Source organism: Pipistrellus kuhlii, unplaced genomic scaffold (assembly GCF_014108245.1).
Source record: "Pipistrellus kuhlii isolate mPipKuh1 unplaced genomic scaffold, mPipKuh1.p scaffold_m20_p_7, whole genome shotgun sequence".
Classification (NCBI taxonomy): Eukaryota; Metazoa; Chordata; class Mammalia; order Chiroptera; family Vespertilionidae; genus Pipistrellus; species Pipistrellus kuhlii.
In genome coordinates, this window is record NW_023425573.1 from 47,903,649 (window position 1) to 47,927,369 (window position 23,721).

Here is a 23,721-nt window from a genome sequence, read left to right on the forward strand (position 1 = left end):
ACTAGGAAATTCTGAGGTTTTTATTAAAACAACATCACAAAGAGACTCTGGTACTTGGTGTTTTGAGAGAAGTAACTATTCAGAAAAAAAAAAACAATTTTGATCCTTATTAACTAGTGCCATTAATTAAAGGGAAAATGACAAATAGGGCCTTTCTCATTTAGGGGGATGCTAATGCATTGAAACTAGAATGGACTTTGTACTTTGATTAAAGATTCAATGTAAATGGAGGCTGCTCAATAGTGAAAGAAAACAAATGAGTCCATTCTTGCTAGGAAATTCAAAAATGCTTTCCCAAGTTACATTAGAGTTTCATAGATGTCTGTACATTTCTGTGACCCTTTGAAATCACTATTTTTCATCCATCCCAAACCCAGGCTCTGTGACAGCAGTTTCTAGATCTAGAAACTTGCAGAACAGGCATATTTCACACAGGGGATAACACCAGGGCACATTTACCCCAACTGTACCAAGTCAGGGGAAATTTACTAGGAAAATGGGTCCCAGTAAAGGAAGGCTGATCTGTTTTCTTGGAAGTACCCTGCTCAGAGCGAGGAGTAGTAAAAAGCCTGTCCAGCCAGAGATAGACAGGCTGATCCACTATGAGGACAGAGGTCTGAAGTGATGACAAGCTCAATCTGAGCACCCTTTAGTGCTTTATATAATTACTACTATGTGAGTAACTGTCATACAAGGTAAAGATGTGGTCATAGATATTCAGGAAAACGCTGCCAGGGGTCCTCAAACTTTTTAAAGTGGGGGCCAGATCACGGTCCCTCAGAGAGCTGGAGGGCCGGACTATATGAACTACTAATTCCTACTGTAACACCTCGGCTACACTCACTGCCCAAAAAACCTGGCGGGCCGGATCAGACTCCTCTGCGGGCCACATGTGGCCCGCGGGCCGTAGTTTGAAGACGCCTGCGTGTAGACACACAAAGAAGAGAACATGGCCAGGGGCATGAGAGAGAGCTCCATGGAAATGGAGGCAGATTATCTGAGGGGAAGATTCTGTCCTTCATTCGACAACTTACTGAATGCCCACCTACGCTGTACCTTAACATGGTCTCATAGTAGATTCAAATAAATCTGCTTTCAAATTCTAGAACAAGTCCTCACTAACTATGTAGTCTTAGGCACATAACTAAGCCTCTGTGCCTCCGTTTTTCCATTTGCAAACTGAAAATACTAATGTCTGCCTCAAATAGTTTTTGAAGTTCAACAGGGAACGGACCATATGAAAAGCCTAGCACAGTATCAGGCCGATAGACAGAAAGCCTTCCCTATCCCAAGAGCTTCACTTTTCTCCATGTTAAATCTCAGAGGAAGACAGTGGTGGGTGGGTGGGTGGGAAGAGATCAACCAAAGAACTTGTATGCATATATGCATAATCCTTGGACACAGACAATAGGGTGGTGGAGGCCTGGGGCGGGGGGGTGGGGGGGAGACAGCTATAAGGGGTCAATGGGAGACAAAAGGGGACATATGTAATATGTTCAACAATAAAGATTTTAAAAAATAAAGATAGATAGGTCATACATACATACATACATACATAGGTACCTAGATACATAGATGGGTAGATAGATAGACAGAGAAGGCCCAGCTACAGTTCCCTCCTGGCCCTGAGGTATTCGGCCAGAGAAGGGGAAAGTGGAGGCTTTCCTAGTTCAGTTCGTCTTATATGGTAAGATAGCTTTGCCAAATGGAAGAGACTGGAATGGTGAACTAGAATTTCTTGAAAGACATGTTTGAGGGGAAGCGCGGGGCGGGGGGGTGGGTGGTTGAGGGAGGGTAAGACAGGTAAGGAGAATTAGTTTAAATGTGAGCTTCGCCACTTTGGAATAGGATGATCGATTTTCTTCTCCGAAGGGAGAAGCAAACGAGTTACCAAATTTGAGAACAATTTCTCTGGGAGAAAATCCACCTCTGCTCTTTCCCACACCCTGCCCTTATTATTTGGCTTTGCAAGCATCCCCACAATGTGTGATTTCAAATTCAGTTTATAGCTCCCTTAGCCCAGTCTCCCGCTATTACACCACGTTATGTGCTTCTTTGGGGCTGAGATTCTAAAACGTGGGTCCAATGTTCCATTGAGTTAACAACTTGAGAAGATCAGTAACACTCCGGCAACACTTCCCATCTTCACAGACATCTCTTCTCCACTGAGAAGATGGGTGGAGTATCCATAGTATCCAAACCCAAAGCTATTTAATCACTGTCTGATGGGGGGAGTGAGGCAAAATGCAAGGCCAACAGAAAAGTGCATTACATTGTAAATTTGCTGATTCAAGCTTTATAAAAAAAATTCTTTGAACCTGCAGGCAGAACTCATGCTACAAAATTCCAGCTTTTTAAGGAAAACAGCCAAAATAAAAATCTCTAAGCAACATTTATGGGTGGGTTTAACCCTTGATAATTTTTGGGGTGCCTTTTAATACCTTGTTTCATTTGATTTTCATTCAAACTTACGAGAAGAAAAGAGATTATTATCCCCATATTCTAGACAAGCTTTTTGTGTGCGGTGAAAATAATCTGTTTACCTTTAGAATCACTAACGTTTGTGCTGGGACTAGACCCCTAGACCTCCGGCTCCAGGTCGAAGGCTTCTAGGAAAGGAAGGACGAAGGGAACAGGTGGGAGTGCATGGGTCCCTTCCGTTTTCGGTACAGCAGCCCTATTAGTATAGGACTCTGAGCTTCCATGTGGATTTCCACAGTTCAGTTTCTTTATAACTTCATCACACAGAGCATGCAGCATCTCCTTTATTGTTCACTAGAGGCCCAGTGTATGAAATTTGTGCACTGGGGAGGAGGGATGTTGGGGGGGGAGTAGTTTCCTCTCACCCAGCCTGTGCCCTCTCCAATCCAGGACTCCTTGGAGGACGTTTGACTGCCAGTTTAGGTCCGATCCTTGGGCTTGCCTGCCAGCCTGATCGCCCCTAACTGCCCCCCTCCACCCGCTGGCCTGGTCAGCCCATGCAGCCTGCTGTTCAGTTCTTTGGTCATCCCTCACTAACCCTCCTGCCAGCCTGGTCATAGGCAACCATCTTGTGAGGGTGTGAGGGTTAATTTGCATATTAATCCTCACACCTCTGTATTATATGGGATGACCTGCTAGATTGTGAGTTGCATTTTGAAACTGCATTCAGCAGTACTGCAAGGCTGCATACATGGGAGGTTGTGGGTACATGCTATAATCTCTCCTCCTTGTCTGGCCCCCAACATTCCATTTTTAACACTAACTAGCTGTTCTAGTCAATGGAACCCACTAATGGCCTTTCTATGGACCAAATTTCTCTTGGCTCACTTTTATTCTATGTGAGTCATACTAATTATATTTCCTTGTTTAAGACGAGTCATTTTCACCTTTGCAGGTCTGTTTGATACGTCAGGGAGCACACACACAGGATTGTGGGTTTCTCGCAGAGGGGTGCTGTCTTGTTACTGTTCTACCCAGCATGCTCCCAGAATAGTTGAAGATATAAGCAGTTGTTCTTCAGCGCCCTTATTCTTTCTCTATTTTACACTCCCCCATTCCTTTAGGAGAAGGTCTTTGTACATCTTGTCTATCTTTTTTTCTTCTCTAAGTCTTCATTTTTTTCTCTCTTTAATCTTTCTGTCAGCATGAAATACCAAAGGTAATTGCCCTGTATCTTAATAAAATAAAATAAAATAAAATAAAATAAAATAAAATAAATCCACTACTTCAGAAGAGAAATTAAGCAAGACAAATATCTAGTACTGAGTGACTACATTTTTAAAAGCCCCTTTAAGTCCAGAATCATCACAAGTCTTCAGATGCTTTATCTATAATCACTTTTTTTTAATAAGCACTCTTTGAAAATTCCTTTCTCTTTCTCATCCTTCAAAGCTCAGCTCAGATGTTACTTTCTGCAAATTCTTTACTGATATTCCGAGGCAGATTCCATCCTTCTGGAGTCTCCCACAGAAATCTGGACACACAGTCCCTATAGCACTTCCCACATTATGTTGCCTGCAATTAAGCGTTTATGAGTCTGTGCCTCATACTAAATTAAGAATTGGGGTTTGTTTGTTTTGTGTTGTGTTATCTTTCTGTCTCTCACAGCTCATATACAGCCTTGTCTGGTATATAGATATAGATGCACCATTTTCTTGTTGTTGAATGTTGATTTAATTAATTAGATGATCACTCTAGATTCAAGAAAAAAAGCTCACCCTTTCTCAGTTTTATTTTAAATATATTTTATTGATTTTTTTTTTTTTTTTTTTTAGAGAGAGAGGGATGGACAGAAACATCGATGAGTGAGAAACATTGATCAGCTGCCTCCTGCACACCTCCTATTGGGGTTGTGCCCGCAACCAAGGTACATGCCCTTGACTGGAATTGAACCTGGGACCTTTCAGTTCGCAGGATGATGCTCTAGCCACTGAGCCAAACCAGTTAGGTCCCTTTTTCAGTTTTTATCTTATTTTTGGAATGGGGTTATTTTCTACGATGCACTGAAATTTGAAGTGTACTTCCTGGCTGTCTTATGAGTTGTGTGGATTTGGTGACAAATTTGAGGATCTTAACCTAGAAGTTGTTCTATGGGGAAAATTTTTATTTTTTAATATCTTCAAACATACTGGAAAGAATAAAATGCAGTTTTGTTCATAACTAGAAGGCCTTTTCCTTTTCCTGAAGTCTGCCCTTACTCCTGCCCCAGAGTTTCACCCCGCTTTAGAATTTATCTCATTCTCTCCACTCTACCATAGTTTACAGTTTGGTTTTCTGTTGTGTCCCTTGCAAATACCTTGAATCCATCAGTCGCATATTATTTCCTGCTCAACCTACTTCTCAGAGGATACACGCTATTTTTCATTGTTGTTTGTCACATTGGCATCTCAAAGCACAGCATGCATACATACTTAAGAAATGGTGAGTTAAACTTGTTTTCTGCACAGTTAAAAATTCAATAATTCAACGTAGAGGGAAGTTGGTGTTTGATGAGATGGGAGATATTTCACTTTCAAGTTGGAACAGCTCCTAGTTTTCCATCATTTGCCATCTGAGTTCAAAATGTCCAAATTTCAAGCTTCCTAGTCTCTCTTCTCTCACTTTTCCATCTTCTATTCTTTTCTCCAGGGAGAGTGAGAAGTGATATAATTATGCCAATAAAACATCCTTTTTCACCTTTACTGTTCTTGCCTGGGTACGTCATTTTGAGATATCAATTATTCAACCCTCTAAAGAGGTCTTCTGAGCACAAAGTGTTCTAGTCGACCGGTGTTGAAAGCATTGCTTTCTGCTTCTAGGCTACAGCGGTGGCTGTGTTGTCATGCGAGGACGGAGTCCACCTGGCCGCTGGGAAGTGAAGGACTGCACGCACTTTAAAGCAATGTCCCTGTGCAAACAGCCAGTGGAAAGCCGGGAGAAGACTGAGCATGAAGAGAGATGGCCCTTTCACCCCTGCTTATTAAGCTGGGAGTCCGAGCCGGGCCTGGCCAGCTGCTTCAAGGTGAGGTCAGGGTCACATGGCCATTCTCAACTGGACCAACATTATTTCAACTTTGTCCATGTATTCCAAATCCTTTACTCCAGAACAGTGTCTGGCATGCAGAGGTACTTGATTAATATTTGTCAACTGTCTCTATCATTTCAGTCGTAGTCCAAAATAATTTTTAAAGACATATCCCTGGTGGCACTGCCATCCTCCTCAATAAGGATTGATATTGGGTTTCCAGTTACTATTGCTCTGGGTATGAAAATGATGTAATTCATATCATGTGTAAACAAATTAATAAAGTCCGTATTACAGAATAGTATACTACCTTTCTCCTGCTAAGGGTAGCTTTTGCAGCTTGCCAGACACCTAAAGATAAAACACATTAATACACACAGTTGATATGTATGTATGTGTATGTATATAAATGTTGAAATGTCTTTTTGTAAAGCAGCTTTAGATCTTAGATTTAAATCAGCACCTACAATCTTCTTGTCAGAAATATGTATTTTTTGAGATATGATGTTTTTGTTTGATAGTTTTGTCTTTGGTTCATTTTATAAATAGAGATTTCCAAAATCATGGGAGAAAGTTCTTTTCTAGTATGTGGGCATATGCAAAGCAGAATGAAGATGGCCTCTCTCTCTAGAGATAATGCATATCTATAGATGGCCTGAAATACCTGTGAATGCACTCAATGTAAATATCCATGTGTATAGTCCTACATTGCTTTCATGCAATAAGCCTAGATGTGACCTCACAGAGCAATAAGTTGAACCTTAGAAAGGAGTAAGCTGGCACTAGCAGGATGAAGTGATTTATCCAAGATCACAACTATTTATTGACAGAGTTGGAATAAATTCTTGATCTCGGAACTCCTTTTTCTACTATACATTACCCTAACACATCAGCAAATGCCAGGTGTGTTTGATGGGTATGATGGTAGGATTTAATAATTTAAAGTGAGTTGAGAAAAAGTTCCCAAAGGAGGTGAGTTTTGACATATAATTTAGAGGATGGAAAGGCTGTGCTATGGTCCACAGGACTGGGATACCTATTCCTTCTGCTCTCGGCAGATCAGAGCCTCGTGAAGCCTGGCACCAGAGGCTCAGGCTTAGTGCTGAGCAGTTAAAAATGAGGAGGTTGCAGAGGCACTGGATTCAGAGCTCCGGTCTTGGGTCCCTCATCGTTGATCTTAAATAAAATCAAAAGCAGACCCTCCATGTGACTGACTTCTTCCTGTTACTGTGAGGATTGCTTAAAAAAAAAAAAAATAGGACAGTTGAGAAACAGCAGAGAATTTAGGCACAACTCAGAGCCAAAGACCCTAGAATTAGACCTGCCCTAGGTCCCAGGACTAATTTTTCATTTCTTGCCATGCATCAGCCAGATGCATGATCATTCAGCCAATTCTAATTTGTCAGAAGGCAATCTGGAGGGACAGAAATCCGTGGGCTCTGGAAGCAGGAAGTATTGGGTCTAATCCTCGCTCTGCCTGTTTGTAGCTGTGTGACCTGAAATTTGTAATCTGTTTTAGTCTGACTCTCCTCATCGCTGAACAAACACTTATTAAGGGACAAGTCACAGGAAATTTAGGAGAAAAAAAAGAATCCTCAAGCAGCTCATTGATAAAAACAGGTTATTATATACTCATAAAGTTGTTGTGAGAATAAAATGAGATAATAGTTTTACAACAGACACATTCTAATTCAATAAATGCTATTTCTTCCTACTTGCTCAAGCTTTAACAAAGAATAATGACAATTAAATTACTATTATTTTCGTGTCCAGAGTCAAATAGTCTTACAGTGTCAACTCTATTTTCTTTTACTATACAGGTATTTCATAGTGAAAAGGTATTGATGAAAAGAACATGGAGAGAAGCTGAAGCATTTTGTGAAGAATTTGGAGCTCATCTTGCAAGCTTTGCCCATATCGAGGAAGAGAATTTTGTGAATGAGCTTTTACATTCAAAATTTAATCGGTAAATACTTGTTAATTTTCGAAAATTACAGTCAAATGTTCTGTCCCCCAGTACTTCGGAATGAGTATCCCTAATATTTGTTTAAGATCTCAAATATTTGTTTTAAGCCTTAAACCCATTAGCTTCAGGTTATGAAAGAAAAACATAAACATATAATTTTATAAATATATTGCACCAAGTTCTCATTCCATAAAACAAAGAACATAAAGTGACATTGTTTTGATATTTGAAATCTCTTCTGTGCCTAAAATCAGAATTTTGGAACTTTTCTGCCGAACTCAGAAATTATCTAGCGCAGTGATTTTCAAAGTGCTGACTGAGGGGCAGGAAGGGGCCTAGTAGGCAGAGCTCCTGGTTCCTTGCTCACTGACTCACTAGCAGCTCCAACCAGCTCCTCTTCTAGTTATTTTGTATATAATCAAAGTCCACGTAAGATTTTGTTTTAAAAAAATCAAACTACCACTAATTAAAAGAAAAAAATTCTAATCCAACCCTTATTTTACATGTTCTCTTATCTTCATCCATCTTGCAAATTTATAGAATCTTTGAATTCCATAAAATTAGAAAGTTGATTACTTTTAAATGGGAAGAAAGCATACGTGATCTTGAGCTACCTTCCACCCACAGGCAGGAATTTCTTCTCCTCCATCCCTGGGGCCATGCACTGTCTGCATGATGCCTGTCAGTTTCAGAGTGGTCCTACTTGGGAGAAGGAAAGCCTGTTCCACTGTTAAAGGCTGGTTTCCTTCTTTTCTTTTATTAAATTGAATTTATTGGGGTGACATCAGTTAATAAAATTATACAGATTTCAGGTATACAATTCTACAATACATCATCTGTATACTGTGCCTTCACCACCCCAAGCCGAGTCTCCTTCCATCACCATTTATTCCCCTCTAAAAGGTTGGTTTCAATGATCAACCTTCTAGTAAGCCAGAGCAACACAGATCAAGTCTAACCTACTTTCAAATATTTAAAGGCAGCCACCGTGTCCTCTTTTAGTGAGTCTTCCCAGCTCTTGGCCTCTTTATCTAGAATGTTCTTGTCAGTTCAGAACACATGTTGGGCATGTCTTCTATAAAAAGGTCACTGTTTTATGCACAGCAGACTTGAGAATCTAATAGGCATGTCAGACAAAAATCTGCCCCCAAGGATGTTGTGGACTAAGCGGGGGTCAGGCCTCCATGGCTCCATCCATTTACTTAATGAGAACAAGTTAACACCAGCTACTCTGCTCCAAGCTCTGGAAATCTGGAGTGTCTATGAAACACTTGCCTGAGTCACAGAGAAACTCCAGAACTGTTTGTTGAGGAACACCCTAGCCTTGCCCTAAGTTTCCTTTGGGGCAATCCCATAAGACAGTAGTTTTCAGCCACAGCACACTAGTTTAGAATTTTAAAAATATGCAATACCTGACTAGTCAGGGGCACTGACCTCTTTGCTCTTAGATTGTCACATTTAAAAATGACAACAGCCAACACAATAGCTATTCAGTGTGAAGGAGCAAAAGTTGTATTTATTTTTTGTTAGATCGGCAAAAATATTTTTTTTGGTGTGCCACAGAATTTTAGTAACTAGTTTATGTTTGGCAGGAGATGAAAAGTATTGAAAATCACTGCCCTAGGAAGGTTAAGAGGTAATACCTAACAAATTATTCATTTCCAAAACCTAAAAATGGCCTTAAAAGTAGGAGACTGACACTCTCCTCAGGGTGTGTGCTATAGAGTACTATGGGGAGGGGAGGAGGCCGATCTTGTGGTTAAATATGCTTGCAAAGCAAAGTACAATCTTGGAAATTTGCCATGTACATTAATATTGTAAGAGCTTTTAGACGGAAGCACTTCCTCTGACCACAAAACTATTGGTGTGTATTTTTAAAACACTTATCAACATCCCATAGAATTCCTAGCCTCTGCACTGCAGGAAACGCGGACCTGAGACCAGGATTCCCAAACCTGCTGATTATCACACTCTCTGGGACACCTTTAAACACAGAGCCCTCTGGTCTCACGCCAGAGCTGCTGAATCAGATTCTCTGAGGTTGAAGAAAAGTTCAAGAAACTGCCTAGTGAACTGAATTGTTAGCCAGGGGTGGGGGCCACAGATCCAAAGGATATGTGATGGTTTTCGCTGTTCTACATTGCAACTTTGCTTCATGACTTTAGCCAATTGCAAATTCATATACATATGCATACACAGTGAGTTTTGCTGTATGAAACAGCCACATGTTAACTGCTTCCATGTTTGCTGTAAGATCAAATATCATTTCTATTTACATAAGTTCTCACACTTGGAATTTCTAGATGAATTTAGTGCCACGCACCTATCAAGTTATTGATTTTCAGCATCTAATCACAAAAGCTATGTAATATGTGTTTTACTTTTTCCCTGACTTCCAAGTTTTCATAGTTAGCATGAACTAGCATTCTTCTCCTTCCCGGGGCACTGCTTTTCTGTTAGTATTTTATTTTTATATTATTATATGACATTATTAGAAATTATACCAGTTTAGCTAAAACCGGTTTGGCTCAGTGGGTAGAGCGTCAATCTGCGGACTGAAAGGTCCCAGGTTCGATTCCGGTCAAGGGCATGTACCTTGGTTGTGGGCACATCCCCAGTAGGGGGTGTGCAAGAGGCAGCTGATCAATGATTCTCTCTCATCGATGTTTCTAACTCTCTATCCCTCTCTCTTCCTCTCTGTAAATAATCAATAAAATATGTCTTTAAAAAAAAAGAAATTATACCAGTTTAGAAATTGATGGAGAGAAAATAAATACCAGTTCTAGGAGTCAGTATATAGCAGAAATATTGTAGAATGCTGAGTTCAGTGAGGAAAGGAATAAAATGTTCTCCATAGAGGGAGGGTAGTGTGGACTTCCAACCTAGGACTTAGAGATTATTATGTTTTTCCATTTTTAAGACTCTATTTTTTTTTTCTAAAATTGTTAGACTGAAATCGAGGAGAGTCTTATACATGGAAGTCAGCCGAGGAGAGAGCCACTTGCTTGCTTGAGGCCTCTGGGGCGTGACATGTTTGTCCTCCGCCTTATAGGAAGGAAGATGGTTCTCTGTGGGGCTTCTCACCACGTCTAACCCGGTGGTGACTGCTGACGCTAACCCACCATGCCTCAGGCTGATTCGCTGTGGAAACATTTCTGTTGGGATCTGAACAAAAACCCCAAACATGCCGTGTGCCTTTTATTAAACAGGAGTGCTGGCGATGAACCTGCAGAGAATGCATGAGCGTGTGACAAAAGAGCCACAAATCAAAGCATCTCCACGTATATAAATAGCACAGTATAGTGAAGTCCAAAATCTCTCACCAACTTGGCTTTCATGTGTTCCGGGCCTGGTTGATGGGTGTTGCCATTCCTAACGAACATGAGAAAGCCATGTTCTCAACAGGCACTGGCTTCTCCCCCAACTGCACATCACCGATGAGCACAGCACAAACCAAGAGAAACGGGAAGCAGAGGCTAAATCTTCTCTCAGCTCATTTCAGACCTCAGGTTTTGCACTGGGAGATGTTCTGTACATGTTTATTTGACTTGGCCAACCCTGCCCATGGCATCAGCTGCTTCCTGCCCGCATCAGTACAGACTTGAGCGTTTTTCATACTGCGGTGAATTCAAAGGGGAAGGCCAAGTGTCTATTTCTTCTCTTCGCAGGACAGAAGAAAGGCAGTTCTGGATCGGATTCAATAAAAGAAATCCCCTGAACGCTGGCTCTTGGGAGTGGTCTGATGGAACCCCTGTAAGTCTTTCTGACCCAGAGAAAAGGAAATGAATTAAAAGCAGGTGGCCCTGGAACCACTTGATAGAGCAAGCAAATGAACCTGGAAATAATGAGCCTGTTCCCCATGACTCAGGCCCAAACCAGAAACTACACCAGACCTTTGTGCCAGAAGAGTTATTTCAGGAATGCCTGGGAAACCTTGGCCAGCCAGCTAGCTCGGAGGCCAGATAGTTTTGTAGGAGCTTATCCTGAAAAGAACCAAAATCTCCAGAAAGGTCCTCACACCATCTACCGTGTGAAGAAGAGTCTCCAGCAAAGAAGCCACTGTTCTTTAACACTACCAGGCTTCCTATACCGCCCCCTCCCTCCTCCTTAGTATGTGAACGTTGGACCCTCATCCATTCCACAAGGAAAAGAACCAGTTTCATTTCATCTCCCTCTAAAAGAACAGAAATGCCAGTCTTAAAAATATCACCTCCTTCTCAGCCAGAGCGAGTCATTAGGAAAGAGAAAGAAAGATTTGCTTTTAGTCAGCCTCAGACTTGTAAAAACCTATGTGATAGAAAAGGGGAACTTACCACTACGTATTGTTTAGGTTCAATGAGGAATTTTTTTCTCAAGGGGATAGAGAAAAAAACAGAAGCAGTATCCCAGATTGAAACGGGTTCCATCTGAGGGCACATGCAGAATCAAGTTGTTCGCTGGGCCTGTGAAATGGGGAGGCTAGCCTGCAGTGAGCATTTGCTGCAGCTCCTGTTTATTGAGCTCTAACTCCCTTCTAAGTTCTGAGCTGAGTGCAGTCCTGCCTGCATGGTCTCATTCCATCCTTACAACTCAATGCACTGAGTACTGAAATGATTAAATAGTTTGCCTAAAGTAATACATATGAGAGCCAGAACTGGTACACGGTTTGCCTGCCTCCAAAGCCACAATATTACTAGTATGTTTCCTAGTTGGCAAAATATCAATAGCTAAACTTTGAAATAGTAAAGATCGAAATAGGAACTCTACGCCTGCAACAGAGAGAGCATTCAAATTTGTGTCAAGGAAGAGATCTGTGGAAAAGCTATGTGCTTACAGTGAGAAGAAAATAATAGGGCATGCTAGTTGAAAAAGTAAAGTTTCCACCCATGTGCTGCCTCGTTAAAAAGAGCATCAGGACCAGAGAGTGGGAAGAGATCTTAAAGATCACCCAGCCCCTCCCATCTGTTATGCTGATGAAGAAACAGAGGCCCAGAAAGCAGAAGGGGCATAAAAGGATTGATCTGACCCCAACCTGGTGTTAGGTGATTAATGTCATTATAGAATTAAAAACAGAACAGAACAACAGATCTCAGTGGTAGGGGCAGGAGTGCTGGGGAACAGGAAGAGATGTAAAAAGAATATATATGCATAACCCATGGACTCAGACAGTAGTATGGGGAAGGCCTCGGGTGGGGTGAGGATTGTGTGGAAGAGGGCAAAAAGGGATAAAATGAGAGATATCTGTAATACTGTCAACAATTAAAAAAAAAATTTAATGATGTGTGCTCCATAGAGGCTGAAAACACTCCATTTCATTTCACTAAAACAAACTCATCAGTAGTGAGAGAGGAATGGACAATTTGGTTCAGAATAAAGGAGACAAAGCTATGAAGCAGGGCTCTGAATTCCTCCTCAGTCCCCACTAGATAAAATGAATACTCAGCCTCATGCTGTTCTCTGAGTCGGAGCTCATGTAGATTGAAGTTAAATTTCATGACTGTGTCCATGTTTGAAGAGTTCACATGATTTCAAAGCATCCTTTTTCCCCCAAAAAATTTCACCCTAATTTTACTTGTGGTCCATGCACTCCTACCAGATAGTCATTAAATCGTTGAGAGTGTTGAGTCTTTATTGAATACCCCTGTTGGGTGATAACTCGTGGAAAGTGTTGGATAGTTTCCTGATTTAAGCTAGTGGTGACTTAGAATTTAGTGATTAGAAACTAAAAGCTTAGTGTCTGTACAAAAACAATCCACACCAAAGGTGAGACTCAGATTCTACAAGTACCTGAGCCGTGGACCCCACGGTAGCTAGCCTAATCCTGCTAGTGAGGAAATAGTGCAAGTTTGGAAAGAAGCATGCATCTGCTTTGCTCATCTGGAGAAAAGAGTAGCATGCCTCTTTTTAAGAAAAGACCATCCTTAGGGAAAATTTCTAAAATTTGATTCACTGGTTCTTCCCAAATGGGGATAACCTTTATCTGGAATCATATCCAGACCTTTCTAGAGCTTCTCCCAGAAGTCTTTCACGGCTTCTTTACAAGGGTGCCCTTATGACCTTTTGAAACTTTTTTTGTGGGGGAATCGTCATTAAGGAATAATGAACTTCATCTGCTGCAGGTTGTCTCTTCATTTTTAGACAATACTTATTTTGGAGATAATACAAGAAATTGTGCTGTTTATAAAGCAAATAAAACATTGCTGCCCTCGCACTGTGGTTCCAAGCGTGAATGGATATGCAAAATTCCAAGAGGTAAAAATATTAATGAGATCTTGACTATATGTTTGCTTTTTTAAAACCTATAGCATTTTCCCAAGTGAAGAGTTATAGGGATCTAACGCAAGTATCTTGAATCACAGCCAGTAGCCTTCATGATGAACCAAACTGCACTATTTTAGCAAAGACTGAATCAAAGGGAAATTTTTTTTAAAAATGACACTAGTGCAGTATGCTAAGTTAGTTAATAGGAAGTGAGGATAACTGACTATATCGTATTGTGTTTTGCCAGTACAATCTGGAAGAATGTTATGGTAACATTACAATCAAACAAAATTACTTGTCAAATGAGTGAGTGAAAGCACCTAGAATAGTGTGTGACACACAGTAGGCCCTCAGCAAGTGTTCCCATCCTCCCACCTGTAAGCAGAGCCTCCTCCTCAAGTAAGGAACTAACCATATTTCAAATAGCACAACGTACTTGGTTTTTAAATGGTCTTTCAAAAGACAAAGTACAAAATATTGTGTTTAGAGCTAAAATAAGTCAGAGGTAGCACATCTGTGAAGAGTGGTTACTCAGGGTGGTTTGCTTTCACTTTACAGATGTGAAACCCAAGATTCCTCCCTGGTACCAGTACGGTAAGAACTATCCTGGCAGTTCTTGAACTTCAAATTATGTGCTATTATATACCATTGTTGTATTATTACAGTTCAGCAGTTGAGCCTCTTTTCTTACATCAATCTAGAACTAATTTGTTCAAATTAACAAATAATCAGTAAATAATCAAATTGATAAATGTTATTAAATATGATTAATGACCAATATCATAGCTTAACTCCACTTTGAGTACCCGTGATTTTGAAATATGCATCTATCCCAGACCTTTGAATACAAATGAGGGTTTCTTATATGAGACAGAACAAGGAAAGTGAGCAAGCTACATATTTATTTATATATGTTTAAATATATTTATTTAAACACACACAATTTTTTCAATGCTCAGTAACCAAGTTAAGAATTTGGGGTTCATTACAGCCTATTTTATTTAAGGCGGCACTATACTGGTCATTACTTTCTGCATTATTTGTGTTGTTTCTTTTTCTTTCAGATGAACCCTGGCTCTTTTATCAGGACGCAGAGTACCTTTTCCATGCCTATCCCTCCGAATGGTCCACCTTTGAGTTTATCTGTGGCTGGCTGGGTGGTGCTATCCTCACAATTCATTCTGCACATGAGCAAGAATTCATCCTCAGCAAAATAAGAGTGGTACTTGAATACATTTAACCATAAGAAATTTAGAGCTAGCTCCTTCTTCTGTCCTTGGGGAATTTTTTAAATTTGACTTCAGACACTTATTTAAGTTTCATTAAAAGCCATAGATTTTTGAGAATTGGGTTTTCTCTGTTATAGAGATAAAGAGAAAATAATGAAAACACAAGTTTACAATGTTCGTCAGTCATTTCACCCCTTTTATTCATTACTAGCAACAATAGTGAATGAGTAGAGTGTTATTGCTTTTATGAGGTTCATTCAATACATATTCAGAGTCTATTCTACTAGGGACAGAGGCTTTATCAGTGATTAAAATAGACCAAAACTCCTGCCTTTTTGGTCTAGTTTGGGGGAAAAGGCTATAATCAATACAAGTTAATAGAATCACACAGAGTTCTATAAAAAGATGAATGGATAAATGGCATGGAAGAAAATAAAACACAGATGTGGGACAAGGAGTATCTGGGATACGTGTGGCTATTTTAAAGTTACAACAGTACAATCCCAGCTAAGTGGTTCAGTTGGTTGGGAGTGTCATCCCATATGCCAAAAGGTTGCAGGTTCAATTCCCAGGCACAGCACATACCCAGTTCGCAGGACTGATCCCCAGTCAGAGTGCGTAAGGAAGAATGTTTCTCTCTCACATCAATGTTTCTCTCTTTCTCCTTTCCTCTCTTTAAAATCAATAAACATATCCTCATGTTGGGATTAAAAATGATAATAAAATAAAAACATTTTTTAAAAATTACAACAGTACACTATTTTTACTTACAAGAGGATAGTATTTTTAAGTTTGAAAAGTCACAATATACAGGAAATGGTAAGATGTGGTTTTCCATTTCAACTTAAGATAGAAAAAGACTACACTTACTCTTTTGAGGAGCTAAGCGAATTGAAAATCAGCCTATCACATTTTTATATTCTTTTATACAAAGAATATTAATGTCTTCTACTGTTGTGGTAGTATACGTATGCTAAAATTTAAAACAACCATTTTTTGGGTTGGATTTTTAGCTTGTCCTGTGAAGTTCTCTTCCATATCACAACAGGTTATGATAGGCCATGTGGAGGATCACTGTGCTATGACTGAGGTGGTAATAAACATGCCACTGAAGATGCAGTAGTTGCAATTTCTCTTTAAAGGTCCTTAATTGACGCAGTAAGCAATCAGGCCGAGATTTCCACAGTTGTTGCACATGAGACCTTTTTAGAGTGAATGAAAGTGTCATGGTTCTCCCCGCGAGCTCACAGCCAGTCTCAGTGGACCCATTCTGGAGCCTGACAATGGGATTCTAAATTCAGCATGGATGCACACGTCCATGAAACAACACTTCGGGGATACAAAATTATTGTCGCTCCATCTTGCTTGTTCTCAAATTGCTGATATGGCAGACAGCCACACTGTTTAAGGAGTAAAAATATCTGTTTATAAATGAGAATGTTAGAGAGATATGAGGTACTATTTTATAATGATCTGAAATTCACATGGAATATATATATATATGTCTTGACATGTATTCTCAAGTCTTTACAGAAGAAATGGACGTGCAAATTTAAATATATGCTTTCAAAATAAAGTTTTTAGCATATAAAATTGAGTTACATTTTACACACACAGCACACAAAACAATAATGTATATTGACTTAGAAGTCTCAGGGCAATCCTTACTGCCTCTTTTTCTTTTATAATTGAGAGGGAATTTCAATTTCCTGGGGCATAAGTCTAGTGTTACACCTGTTCTAATGTGTTCGTGTGTGCACGTGTACATGTGTGCGTGTGTTTGTATTTTATTGTACTGAGATCTGTGTGATAAATAATAGTGTAAGATTAATAAAAAAAAATATAAAGGATATTTCAGTTGTCAAACACTGGGAACTCTGTGGTATTCTTTTGTCCTATATTGTATCTCACTATGTGATTGAAGAGGGGAGGGTGCTAATACTCAGTTTGAAAGCTCCCCAGACTAATCCCTCAATTTCAAAATCTTTCCACTATTGATGTCTTTGTGCCTTGAATTTTTTTTCAAGTAGAGTGACATATACAATGAGCCTCTTTAAGCTCATAAATAAAAATTTCATCAATCACTGAGAAGATAAACCACTGAATTCTTAGTAAGAAAAATGAATTCACATTGTATTTTACTTTACCATATTACTTTTTAAATCCCTATTCTGAGAGAAAATTTACTTTTAAATACATAGGAAAAGTTGTCATTAAGATATTGCATGTTGTATGAATATTCAATATTTGATTACATTTTCCTTCAAAATGAGGAGGGAATATCTTAGAATAATGAAGGGACAGGTTTTCTCAAGATGATAGGCCTCAGTGTATTCTTCTTTAGATAATTGGGCAAATACTGGAGAATAGAAAGCTATTACCAGCAACCCCATTAATCTTACTAATGAAAAGGGAAAACAAGTAGAATAAATGCTGACATTTTCCTTTTTTCAAAAAATAGCTGTCAAAGTATGGTGTAAATTGGTGGATTGGACTTCAAGAAGAAAGAGCCAATGGTGAACTTCGGTATGGACTTAGATTAATTAGCACTTAATCTTGTTTGGCAGATTTTATTTACAGAATGATTGGGCTAGATCTTAGTGATCAATTTATTGAGTAGCCTCAAACATTATCTTTAGCTTATAAATTTTCATTTCCCTAACCCAACACACAAGTATTTCTTTTAATTTAATAAAATGTTATGCCTTCAGCCCTGATCAGGTGGTTCCATTGGTTGTTCTCCCATCCACTATGCAAGTTTTATTCCCAGTCAGGACACATATCTAGATTGTGGGTTCAATTCCCAGTCCAGATGCATATGAGAGGCAATGGATCAGTGTTTCTCTCTCACATCAATGTTTCTCTCTTTCTCTCTCTCTCACCTCCCTCTCTCTCTCTCTCTCTTTCTCTCTCAAAGTAATAAAAATATATCCTAGGTGAGGATATATATATATATATATATATATATATATATATATATATATAGAGAGAGAGAGAGAGAGAGAGAGAGAGAGAGAGAGAGAGCCTTCAATCCATACCCCCGTACTCCAAAAATGGTGTTGAAGATTGAAAATGCAGAATGAGAGAAGATGTTAAAATTTTTAATTTTCCTACAGCTGGAGAGATGGAGCACCAGTAATATATCAGAACTGGGACAAAGGAAGAGAAGGACCTAAGAATAACCACAGTCAGAGATGTGGCTTCATTTCATCCGTAACAGGTTATTTTATTCATCCATTTTTAGGTTTATAACACAGACTGATAATTTTCAGGAGGCATGACATCTCTTTCTCATTGCATAAGCTTGGTGAGGAAGTTTGGTTTGGTTGTTTTGCTTTTGAATTTAATGTGTTCAATTCCATTCATCTTAAGGCTTAAGAATGGCCATTCCCACAGGTTATTCCATGAACTCATGTTCTTGAAAGCAAGTTACATCCAGATAAGGCATTCCTCATGAACTAAATAAAAAAGCGTAAAAAATGAGTCCTTTGAAAGTGGGTCAAAAATGTGTGTGCCGAATACTGCTCTCTATGAAATTTCAGTATGAGCCCATTTTTTAACTTTTTTTTTAGTATCCAATTTATAATTGGCCAGATCTTTAACCTCTGAAAAATTTACTTCTAATTTCCCATTTAAGAAAAAATTTCATTGAATTCAGTATTCCTTTAAAACACACACACACACACACACACACACAAAACAAAAAAAAAAAAAAAAAAAACACTTGGTAAATGAACTAACAAAATAAAATCCAAAGCAGGGAGGCATGGAACAGACTGACATACCTTGCTGTGGGGAAATGAGAAGAGGTAAACCAAACAACATACCGTATATATTTATATGCATAGCCCATGGACACAGGCAATAGGGTAATGAAGACCTGGGTGAAGAGAGGAGGGGAGGAAAGGATGGTGGAAATGGGAGATATCTGTGATACTATCGATATCAACAATAAATAAAATAATTAAAATAAATAAATAGGAAAAAATACCTAGCATTAATTATTGCTTGCTTTAGAACACCAATTGTTTGCAAGTGGGATTTAGAAGCACATCTATGTTGAAGACTTTTTTTTTTTAAATTTCTACTCATCAGTACAGTGTTATTTGGATAGATTACCCACTTATATCCACCCCACTCTTTTTATCCAATAAAAAGTAATGATGTTCCCGACTCTAACAGATCCATAACAAACCTGTGCCCAAAGCCAGGAGTAGGATGAATATGGAAAGCAATCCTTGATGCTAGGGCATCTACAGAGAAAGTCAGGAAAAGCAAAACCATGTGGTGAAGTCAGCTCACTTTTGCCAGCAGGTGTCACAACAGCCTACAAGAAAGGCTGCTTTGTGATGCTGGAGGTATAGCAGCTAATCTGCATTTAAAATAGCCTTCCCGCCCCTCCTTCAAAATGCCAACATGTTTTTGGCTCATATCTCTCACATAGAAAACTGAATCTGTCCTTGCAATTTCCATGCATCCTTGCTCTGGATTCTGAAATTATAGCTTGAATGCTAATGAAATACATTCTATAATCTTCTCTGAAAATATAGCTCTTCTAAATTCAAAAATTAAAAATAAAATAAAAAAAGCTCTTCCAGGGGCTAAGGTCTTTGGGGATATGTCTCCTGTGGGCATGGTTAGATGTGAGCCTATTTTGTTTAAAGGTCAGTGTTAAGGAGTGCTCTTTTCTGAGAAGTTTGTGAGTTAATTTTTCTACATTATTATTTTTTCAAACAGATTATCAAGTAGAAATGGTCATCTATTATTTTAGAACATTTCTCTTTACATTTGAAGTTGAATATTTAAAATAAAGACTACAAAATATTATTTTCCCAATGAAGTCAAATACTCTTAGAACTTTAATCAGTTCTATGATTTCAACCACAGTATTTGTTTAGATATTTTTGCATTTGCATTATTGAATTAGAATTACTGATTTGCCCCTTGACCAATTAGTTTTGGTCACGAGAGAACTCTATGATTCATAGTTAAATTTAGTTCAGTTTCTAGATTTAAAAAACAACCTTTGATAAACTGAGGCAGTCATAAAAATACTCATCAATTAAAGAATGTTACCATTGCTTCCAGTCATTTCTAACCCATTTCCCCCTCCAGGACTCTGGGCTAGTGAAGAGTGTTCAGTTTCTATGCCCAGCATCTGTAAGCGAAAAAGGTTTTGGCCCGTAGAGAAAGAGAAAGATACACCAAAGCAGCACGGAATGTGTCCCAAAGGATGGCTGTATTTTAACTATAAGGTAAACTTATTTTCAAAAAGTTGCCTTTGTTGCTCTTTTGTAGATATCAATTCTTGAAAATAATCAAAAAGTGGGTGTGACTTTGAAAATTGGACCTGGAATATTTTTGTTACAACTTTCAAGAGATTTGAGAAGTTTTCCATTTAGGGATAACCCTCTCTAGACTAAGAAGTGTTGGTGAGAAACAGCCTTGATGCCACCCTTTGTTTGTTTATTCAGAGTTTGTATATTCCGTCATTCATTATGCTATACGCCAGTGTGACCTCTGCAAGTGTGTGTGTATGTATGTGTGTGTGTGTGTGTGTGTGTGTGTGTATACACGCACCTGTGTGTATGTGTAGATCTAGATCCTGCTCCCAATAAGTTGTCAACTTTCTTCAGGGGGCCCAGGCTCCATCATCTCCTTCTTGTGTCTTCCCTGCCTGGACATGTCCCTGCATAGAGCTTTGCTTGCCTAATGAATTGACCCACTAATAACATAGCTCAGACAATGTGATCTTGAGCCTCATAAAGCAGGTGTTTCCATGCAGAATTGAAAAAAAAATTTAATTGCTAGTGGGGATATTATAAACCAGATTTATTATTTCTGATATGACCTCAATTAAGGCTGAGACTTCCTCTCCACTCCTTACATTTTATAATAAAACTAGAGGCCCAGTGCACTAAAATTCGTGCACTGGAGGGTTGGGATGTCTCTCCTCCAACAGCTGCCACGAGAGCCTTCCTTCTCTCCCTGCTGCCACGATTGCCTTCCGCCTTCCATACCACCACCTTGACCCTCACAGCCACTGCCTCTTCCACGCTGGCCCTTGTAGCTGCCACCACTGCTGGCCCTCAGCCCTTGCAGTCACTGTGGATTTGTCTGGAAGGATGTCCATAGGACATCCAGAAGATGGCCAGTCTAATTAGCATACTTATTAGTATAGATAATTTTATAGGCCTTAGGTGAGAGTCATTAAAATGCATCCCAAATTATAAATTAACAGCCAATTGTTAATCTGTATGTTCAGTTGCATTGGCAGGGCATTCTCTCCTTTGTGATCTTCCTTTCATTGTTAATTTGTGAAATGGGGTCATTTGGATATTAAACATATCAATTGAGCACCCACTGATATTTTTAAATTGGAGTAAAATTCATGTCATGTAGAATTTACTATCTTCACCATTTTTATTTATTTTTATTTTTAAAATATATTTTATTTTATTTTTTTTACAGAGAGGAAGAGAGAGGGATAGAGAGTTAGAAACATCAATGAGAGAGAAACATTTATCAGCTGCCTCCTGCACACCCCCCAGTGGGGACGTGCCCTTGACCAAAATCAAACCTGGGACCCTTCAGTCAGCAGGCCAACACTATCCACTGAGCTAAACTGGTTAGAGCAATCTTCTCCATTTTTCAGTGCATAGTTTTTAAAGCCTAATTTATCTAATTTTTCTTTTTTGCATTTGATGACATATTTTTTCTTCTAAAAAAAACTCTTATTCTTAGGTTTTGATGCACTTATAGTTAATTTTTATAGCTGCTAGGGGTTTTTTTTGTTGTTTGTTTTTTGTGTGTTTTTTTTACTACTACTATAACAAGTGCATCCTGGCAGCGGTCTTAGAGAACAGGTACAAAGAAATACTTATCTTGTCTAAATATCACTTTTTTTTATATATATAGTCAGTGACCAACCCCAAAACATGAACACAACTGTTTTTGTTACTAACTCATAATTCCTCCCATGTATAAGAGAGGATGTTAATGGTAATTCAAATTCTTGGCATTGAAGAAATAAATTGCAATGGTTCATTTTGGTTCAGTCCTTGGCTATTATCTTTACACATTTTTATCCGCACAGCTTAGCTCTATTCCATGTTTCCACCTGTGTAGGAATAGGGAGTATGTAGACACATACGTGGGCCTGGTAGCACGACAGTGGAGTAGACCCAGAGCAAAGTGCAAGCAAGTTCTTCCTTAGAAATGAATAGAAAGGGGCATGAGCAAAGCACAGACCCAGACGTGAGAGCAGAAGGGCTTTCCAGAGCTGTCTGGAGCAGGGTTAAAACTCTTGCACGTAGCTCAGAATCCATTTAAAAAACAAACCAACAAAAGCCTTTATTGATAACTAACAGCTAGATTATGGATTCACACCCCTGATTATATATTTAGGCTCAGCAGGTGAGCTTTTACAAAATATCCAGGTGCAGGTGACACGCTAAAGAGTCTGATTTAATTGATCTGCATGGGATCCAGGCATCAGTATTTTAAAAAATCTTCCTTCGTTATTCTAACGTGTAGCCAACACTTGCCCAGCAATGCAACAGTCACAGCGTGTTCTTCCAATCATTTAAAGGATTTGACTACTAAGGAAACCATCACAGCAGGCTTCACAGGAAGGTAACCTTTTACAGAGCTTGAGTTCAAAGACCCTAAGTGTGCCTCCCCACCCACAGTGCCTTACCCTGCATATCAATGGCTAAAATCCCACCACAAGGGGCTTACTCACATTTGCCTTAACACTTTATTTTGTTTAAGAGAAATATTTCTGAGATTGACTCATCTGTCATCTACACTTTGGAATAAACGACTTTCTCAGATTATTAGAAAAGTTGATTGATAGCTGAGAGGAATGGAAAGCCCCGTGGCATGGTCCCCAGTTAATTTTTTTAAAGCTACTGAAGGAAAATTGGGAGACAGCAATAACAAGCATTGCTCACGTCACAGTTCTGAATGAGTTGTAAATATATTCTGTCCCATCAAACTTTATATTTTGTTTCTCATCTTCCTAGGATTAATTTCTATTGTTTATCTCTAAGGGGGAAAAAACAAAACACTTGGTTGATTAAGGGCCACCTTTTAGAGTTTTAAAACAGAAATAACAGAAGTTAAGCTCCTTTTCTAATGTTTACAAATGATTTCCTCTTTGTTTGATGGACTGAAAGAGGCTTGACCAGGATTACCCCTGGAAGAGTGGTTCATCTAAGAGACATGTCACAGCAGAACTGTAGGAGGAGGAAGAAATTCTGTGTGGAGTGTATTAGTGTGTGTGTGTGTGTGTGTGTGTGTGTGTTAGGTTAACTTTTGTGCTTCTACTCACACATTTTTATTCAAGGACCTGAATTGAGTGCTAATAGCAGTTTTGAGCATTCTAGTTTGGGATTAGCTAGTATTTTGTTTCATGCACAACATAGTCTTAAAAAACATTCCTCTTTTTTTTTAATGTATTCAAGTTCACAGCATTTTATTCATTCACGCATTCATTTAACTATATTGGATATTGGTAAGACAATGGTTAGGAAAAATATAAACAATCCCTTCTCTTTTGGAGTTTATAGATTTGAGGGAGAATAAACAGTAATGAATCAATCAGGTAAATAATGTATAATTTAAAGTTGTGACATATATGATGAGTAATTGTTACAAAGTTCTATAAAATGTATAATAGGAGGACCTGAGTGAAGTGGTGCAAAGGACAGGGGGCATTAAAAGTCGGGGGGACAGCATGTGCTAAGGTGCTGTGGTGAGAGGGAATGTAACATAGTTAAAAAATCAAAGGAAGCATA

The 23,721-nt window shown here is 39.0% G+C and overlaps 1 protein-coding gene across 1 annotated transcript in view; it reads left to right on the top strand.

The window, feature by feature from the left end:
- The window catches only part of PLA2R1 (phospholipase A2 receptor 1), a 105,483-nt gene that overhangs the window by 65,397 nt on the left and 16,365 nt on the right, over window positions 1-23,721 (top strand). Inside the window, exons 12-20 of the mRNA XM_036421472.2 lie at window positions 5,280-5,482; window positions 7,306-7,451; window positions 11,120-11,204; window positions 13,550-13,682; window positions 14,250-14,285; window positions 14,756-14,913; window positions 17,382-17,446; window positions 18,037-18,140; window positions 20,036-20,175. Of these exons, the coding sequence (XP_036277365.1) occupies window positions 5,280-5,482; window positions 7,306-7,451; window positions 11,120-11,204; window positions 13,550-13,682; window positions 14,250-14,285; window positions 14,756-14,913; window positions 17,382-17,446; window positions 18,037-18,140; window positions 20,036-20,175 (1,070 nt within the window). The remainder of the gene's footprint in view (window positions 1-5,279; window positions 5,483-7,305; window positions 7,452-11,119; window positions 11,205-13,549; window positions 13,683-14,249; window positions 14,286-14,755; window positions 14,914-17,381; window positions 17,447-18,036; window positions 18,141-20,035; window positions 20,176-23,721) is intronic.